This window comes from Cricetulus griseus (genome assembly GCF_003668045.3).
Source record: "Cricetulus griseus strain 17A/GY chromosome 1 unlocalized genomic scaffold, alternate assembly CriGri-PICRH-1.0 chr1_1, whole genome shotgun sequence".
In the NCBI taxonomy this organism is placed as follows: domain Eukaryota; kingdom Metazoa; phylum Chordata; class Mammalia; order Rodentia; family Cricetidae; genus Cricetulus; species Cricetulus griseus.
Window position 1 is genome coordinate 132,735,725 of NW_023276807.1, and position 6,998 is coordinate 132,742,722.

Below are 6,998 nucleotides of genomic sequence, written 5' to 3' on the forward strand. Positions count from 1 at the left end.
GTGAACACCACCGTTCCTGGCTATTTCAATTCTTGTTTTTTGAGACTGGGTTTTTCTGTGTAATCCTGACTGCCCTGGAACTTGTTCTGTAAACCAGGCTGTCCTCGAACGCTGAGATTTATCTGCCTCTGCTTCCTGAATTGCTGGGATTTAAGGCATGTATCACCACCAGGGCACTTACTTCAATATTCTTAATTTAAACACTTAATCAAAACTAGATGACTGTTAGGTTTAGCGGCACTCACCTGTCATCCCAGCACACTCAAATCAGAGGCCAAAAGAGAGGATTTGTACACAGGACAAAACACACATAAACAGATGCAATGCTAATTTTATTGAACAGCTCTGTTCTTAGTTCTTCGGAGTCTTAACTCAAAATATGCAATATAATCTTATGAAACATTAACAAAGCATCAGTACACACATATTCTTTAGTAACAAGATTCACTTTGGAGAACTGGGGAGATACTTCCAAGTATAAGGATCTGAGTTTGAGCTCCAGTCCCCAGCAAAGCATAAAAAGCTCAATGTGGTCACAACAATTGTTATCTCAGCAGGAGGACTCCTCACGCTCACTGGACAGCCAGCCTAACTTAATTCGTGAACTCGAGGCCAACCAGAAACCTTGTCTCAAAGCAGATGGACATCAGGTGTTCTCTCAAAGGCCAGAGGAGAGAGGATAATATCCAAAACCGTCCTCTGGCCTCCACAAACATACACAAAAGTGCCTATGGATCTACACATGTACACACGTACACACGTACACAACACACACAGCCACATATACACTCCCACATAAAGATTTTAGTTGAGCGTGATGACACTTCAAAGGCAAAGAGAACTGAGAGAACAGAGGGATGTATGAGACTAGCCTTATCCACATAGCAAGTTTTAGGCCAGACCCTGTCTCAAAAACAACAAAAAGATTTATCTGCTTTAGGCTGGGATGTATAGTTCAGAGGTAGAGCAGGGTCCCGGTTTAATAAGCACCTCCTACACATGCACCCTTCCCACCCCAGTAAAAAGGAATGGAAAGAAAACAGAAAGGTCTGTTTTAAAGAAACAGATTCTTTCAAAAAGGCAACAAATGGAAACTAAACCACAAGAATACTTTAAACACTTACTAGACACTATACTTAATTCTAAGATCAGAGCCTAAAAATACATTTTATAAAGTTGCACAAAGGGGCTAGACAGATGGCTCAGCACTGGCTGCTCTTCCAAAGAACCCCAGTTCAATTCCCAGCACCCACATAGCAGCTCAGAACTGTAACTTCATGTCCAGGGGATCCGAAACCCTCACTGACATAAATGCAGGCAAAACACCAATGCACATTAAAAAAGTTGCACAAGGCAGAAAAGTTGTCAACAATATTTCTTGCCTAGCCTTCCACCATGTCTGACTTAACTCTGAAGCATCTTGAGTACAATGGTTCTTGACCTTGGTAATTCTGGGGCACTTTAATACAGTTCCTCGTGTTATGGTGATCCCAACCATAAAATTATTTTTGTTGCTACTTCATAACTGTAATTTCGCTAGTGTTATGAATCACAATGTAAATATCTGATATGAGACCGCTGTGAAAGGGTGGTTTGAGAGATTAAAAGACCACTACCACAGTTTAAAGCCATATTTGAAGCAAGTTTTAATTAAATACTGACCAGGTGGATGGACTCTAGTCAGGTCCATACCCAGGTTCCTGGGAAATGGCCCAGAATCAAGTATGGCAAGGGCTTAAGAAGGAAAACCCATAATTCATTGCATTTCCCACCAAGTCCAATCTGGGGCAAGCATACATCCTAAAGTACCTCCAGCCTGAGAGCCTCCCACCCAAATGTGATCAAGTGCATCCTGTGCATATGGGTCAATGGAACTTGTTCAGGGGAAAAGAAAAACAAGGGGCTTGTTATCTCCCATAAACAACAGCCTACAGCATTTCAGGAACTATCTGTCCTTGGGCAAGGGGCTTGTAGATCAGAGGCTTTTTTGTTTCATAGATCTCTTTGGCATAGTAATTAAAACTTAAAATGTAACTTGGCCTCTCACACTGACTCCCAAAGAGGTCACAACCCTTAGTTTGAGAATCACTGTTTTTAACAGGATGTGGTGTAACTCTAGCATTTGGAAAGTAGATGGTAAGTTCAAGACCAGCAGGGCTACATGATGAGATCCTCTAACAGCTCATCTGACCCATTCCTGTCTCTCCATTTCAGCAGCCAATGCCCTACTTCAAAAGTTTAAGATCTTTCACCTAAACTACTGCCAGTGTCCTAGCAGGACTCATCCCCCACCCCTCAAGCTCCCTATTCCAAACAAGTCCCAGGTGTGACAACCAAAATGCCTAAAACATCCCCTGGTGATTCAGAGTTGCCTAAAAGTGACAATCACTGCTTGAAGCAAGTTCATCTAATAAAAACGGCCCTCGTTTGGTAAGGCTCTAGCCACAATCTGTGACCACAGAGAAGAAAGCCCAAAACTGACCAATGCAAGATTGAAACATACAACACTGATATTAAGGACTCCCACATTTACACAACAAGGAAGGTAAACCTCACAGAAATTGAAATAATATAGTCCTCAAATTTCTTGGGCATGTGTATTTAAATCATTTTACTTTAAGCTCAAGTTTCGAAAAATTCTGTACACTCTATAGTTTAGCCACACTGTATACACAGTTAAGCTTCCATATATTCAAAAATTGTGAGAAACTAGGGGGGGGGGCAGGTTGCTTGTGGGCTAGAGAGATGGCACTGGCTGCTTTTCCAGAGGACTCAGGTTCAATTCCCAGCACCTACATGGCAGCTCGTAACTGTCTGTAACTCCAGTTCCTGGGATACAACACCCATACACGGACATATATGTAGGTAAAACATCAATGCACATAAATTTTTTAAAATCAATAATAAAAAAAGGTTGTTTGTGCTCTCATCAGTCTTATTTATTTGATGGAAACAGGAACCTTCAGGGGCAAATCACTGCCTACACTTAAAGGTACAAGCCACTTGTACAATATTCATTAAATAAAATGATCACAGGGAGAGGGGAAGCCACTGAATGTGAGTTCTTATACTTAATAAACAGGACTGAAAATAATCACACTTCTTCTAAATTTCCCATGATACTTATGCACTTTCAGAACTAAACATGTCTCCTCGGAGTTAGAACTACACTTCTAAGAGAAAAGACGATTAAACTATCTTTAAAAACTTAGTACTAAAAACTCCAAAGGCCAAGTCGAGTAGTCCAGTGAAACCTACAGTCAAAAAGCCATCCGGAGCGCAGATCACCGACCCGGACGCTTACCTTGAGACGTTTGATCATCTCGTCGGTGGTGATCTTGTCGGTAATTTCCTTTACTCCCGGAGGGTAAGCGATCTTCCCGTCCGCACTCACGACGCCACAGAGGGCAGCGGCAGGCTTCGGCTGCGTGAAGTCCATCCTGGGGGATAACTTTTCTTTCACGGTCCTCTACCGGCCTCTATCGGTCAGAAAATCAAAGTTCAGCGGGAAAGGGACGACTTTGTAACCTCTTTTTCATTTCAAAAATCTCTAATCTGGGGAAAGCCCTTTCTTCCCCCAAGCCGAGGGACCCCCACCACTCGCCCCTTCTCTGGGACTCGGATCCCGCTAGGCGTCCGCCGCCCCCACCCGCTCCAGCCCCTGAACCACTGTGCTCCCGGCTGCAGCCGCGGCGGCCGCGGGAGGTGCCGAGCAGCGCCCGGAGTTTCCTAGCCCTCTTTTCACAATGAAATACACCCCCGAGCACCTAGGTCGGAAGTTTGGTGGCCTCAGGGGACCAGCGAGGAACCCAAAGGCCCCAGCTCGGCCCAGGAGAAGCGGCCGGATCCCCGTCTGGCCAGTCCCCTCCAGGAAAGGAGACGCGAGGCCTAGAGGGTTCAGCTTAGGCCGCAAAACTAGGTCCCCAAGAGGACCCACGCGCGGCGCCGGCGCCGGCGCCCGGGAGCAGAACGCCGTGGCCACGCCGAGCCCCGGGCCCCGGCGTCCCGCCGCGCGGCGCCCCTCCCAGCGAGCCCGCCACCCGCCAGCCGCCCGCGGCCCGAGCCCCGCGCCAGGAAGCGGAGGACGCGGCTCCGCACTTCACATTTTGTTCCGTAACTTCAGCAACCGAGCCCGGCGGCGTCTCCCACCCGTCGGCCGCCCGGCGCCACCCCGGCACCGCCGAGGCCTGAGCGGCCGCTCCGGACAACCCCGCCGGGCCTCGGCGCGCGCCCTCCCCTGCGGTCTCCCTTCCGTCCCTCCCTCGCCGCCGCCGCTGCCGCGAGGGCGCGAGCCGGCCGCCGCTTTACCTCCTCCTCATGCGGGCGGACGGTGCAGTGAGAGCCGGGCCTCTGTCAGGTGGTTGTGTCGCCGCCGCCGCCGCCCCTCGTCGGCCTGCACACAAAGCGGCTCCGCGGGTCCCGCCGCCGCCGCCCGCCCGCCCCGGAGCGGCGCTGGGGCTGGCGGTGCCGAGGAGCAGCCGCCGCGGGGGGAGACGCGGGCCGAGCGTGCGCCGGCCGGGGCGACACTGCCGCTCTCCGTCGGGCTGAGGAAGCGCAGCCTCAGCCGCGACTCCTCCGAGAGCCCGCGCGCGGTGCACGCCCGCGCGCCCCCCGCTCACCCGCCCGCCCGCTCGATCTCCCGCCCGCACCTCGCGCCCACCCGCACCCGGCGCCCTCTCGCCGCGGCGCGCTCCCGGCTGCCTGTGCCCCGCAGAGCCGGAGCCTCTCGCACACCCAGGGCCCGTCACGCGAGCGGCGCGAGAGCACGCGAGAGCAACGCGCGCCTCGCTCCCGCCCCTTCTTCCGCCGACCGAACCCCCGCCTCCCTCGGGCCCGACGCGGCCGCGCGCCGGGGCGGACAGCGCCGCCACTCGTTTGGCGCCAAGACCTGCCCGCGCGGGCGCCTCCGTCCGGGAGGCCGGCAGCCGAGCGGGCGCGCGGAGGAGGAGAAGGAGGAGCCCCGGTGGCGGGAAGCGGAGCCCGGGAGGCGCTGGCCTGGGACGCTCGCCGCCCGCCCGGAGTTCGTGCTCTTGAAGGCGTGTCTGGTGGGGGACGTGGGAAGCGGACTGGCTGAAAAATGGTTAATCCCCCGGAGAAATTGTTGATTTCCCCTCCAGACGAAGCTCTAGAAGCCGAGGCAAAGTTTTACAGAGGAGCACAACGTGAGCTGCTCATGCCTGTGTCTTCGCCCAAGGTGGCACCCTACGACCTTAGACTCCTAACACTAAGATTTTTTTCAAAGCTACAAAATCGGAAGTTAGCATTGGGAGTGCTGGGATTCAAGGCATGCGCCACCACTGCCCGGCTGGCAATTCTTAAAAAAAAAAAAAAAACCCACACATTTAATTAGGGGCTTGCTTACAGTTCAGAGACAGTCCATTATCATCATGTCGAGAAGCATGGAGGCGGGTATGGCAGGCAGAAGAGAGACACTGGGCCTGGCATGGACTTTTGAAACCTCAAAGCCCATCCCCAGAGATACACTCCTTCCAACAAGGCCACACCTCCTAATCCTTCTAACCCTTTCAAATGGTGCCATTCCTTCAAATATGTCAGCCTATAGGGGCTATTCTCCCCACCCCCAAGACAGGGTTTCTCTGTGTATCCCTGGCTGTCCTGGAATTCACTCTTTTGACCAGGCTGAACTCAGAGGTCTGCCTGCCTCTGTTTCCAAGTGCTGGGCTTAAAGGTATGTGCCACATGGCTGAGCATAAGGGGCCATTCTTATTCACACCTCGTACTACTGTATAATTTTGTAAGTATTCAAAAGATCATAAACTCTGGGATTTATAAAAACAAACTGCAAACACTCTTTTTTTTTTTTTTTCTCGAGACTGGGTTTCTCTGTGTAGCTTTGGAGCCTATCCTGGCACTCTCTCTGGAGATCAGGCTGGCCTCGAACTCAAAACCGCTTGCCTCTGCCTCCCGAGTGCTGGGATTAAAGGCGAGCGCCACCAACGCCCAGCTGCAATACTCTTTAGAATGTCTGTCTTTTGGCACAGAATAGGGGCAGGCCTGTTACCCTAGCTGCTCAGGGGCCCAAAACAGGTGGAACATGAGTTCGAAGTTCCTGTCTAAAACAGCAAAAAGAAAAAAAAAAAAAGCAACTGAAAGTTGTTTATTTGTTTTGTTTTTTGAGACAGGGTATCTCTGTAGCTTTGTAGCCTGTCCTGGAACTCACTCTGTAGACCAGGCTGGCCTCAAACTCAAGAGCTCTGCCTCTGCCTCCTGAGTGCTGGGATTAAAGGTGTGAGTCACGGCTGCTGGGCCTTGTTTATTGTTTTGTTGCTGCTGCTTGTTTTTGAGACATTGTCTCATTTATGTAGCCCAGGCCAGCCTCCAGCTCTTCATCCTCTTGCTCAGCCTCCCAACTTCTGGAATAACATACATACCCCAGGACACCTGCCTGAAGTTTTTTGTCTTGTTTGTTTGTTTGGTTTGGTTTGGTTTAGTTTGGTTTTTCCTCACAAGGTTTCTGTGTATATATCTTTGGCTGTCCTGAAACTCATTCTGTAGACAAGATAAATCTGGAACTCACAGAGATCTGCCTGCCTCTGCCTCTGGGACTAAAGGCATGTGCCACCATACCCAGCGGGTTTTTGTGTCTTTTTACATATTTTTTAACATACATTTATTTATTTTGGGTAGTGGATTTGAGCATACCACAGCAATCAATCCTATGGATGTCAGAGGACAACTTGTAGGATGTCAGAGGACAACTCTGTTTCAACCCATGTGGGCTCTAGGGGATTAAACTCGGGTTGTCAGTCCTGACACCAAGTGCCATTTACCAGCTGAGCTGTCTTGCCAGCCTCTGACAAACTTTGCTTGACTGGTTTGTGTTTGTTTTCTAGAGATAGGGTCTCACTAGGTAGCCCTGGATGACTGAAATTTTTAGGACAACATTGTCCTTTAACTCACAGATCCTCACCTCTCTTTGCCTCCTAAATGCTGGGATTAAAGGTTTGTGCCACCATGCCTGGCTTGGTTTTGATTTT

The 6,998-nt window shown here is 50.5% G+C and overlaps 1 protein-coding gene across 3 annotated transcripts in view; it reads right to left on the reverse strand.

Moving 5' to 3' along the window:
• Positions 1-5,382, reverse strand: part of Pds5a (PDS5 cohesin associated factor A) — a 100,193-nt gene extending 94,811 nt beyond the window's left edge. The window contains exons 1-2 of one of the 3 annotated variants that reach the window (XM_027390762.2): positions 5,363-5,382; positions 3,305-3,479 (exon numbers count right to left, since the gene is read on the reverse strand). In XM_027390762.2, coding sequence (XP_027246563.1) covers positions 3,305-3,439 — 135 coding nt within the window. In that variant the 5' untranslated portion in view covers positions 3,440-3,479; positions 5,363-5,382. Of the gene's footprint in view, positions 1-3,304; positions 3,480-4,308; positions 4,450-5,362 lie in introns of those variants that run through there. The other 2 variants (XM_027390760.2, XM_027390764.2) reach the window with 2 other exon arrangements.
• Positions 5,383-6,998: the final 1,616 nt, after the last annotated feature.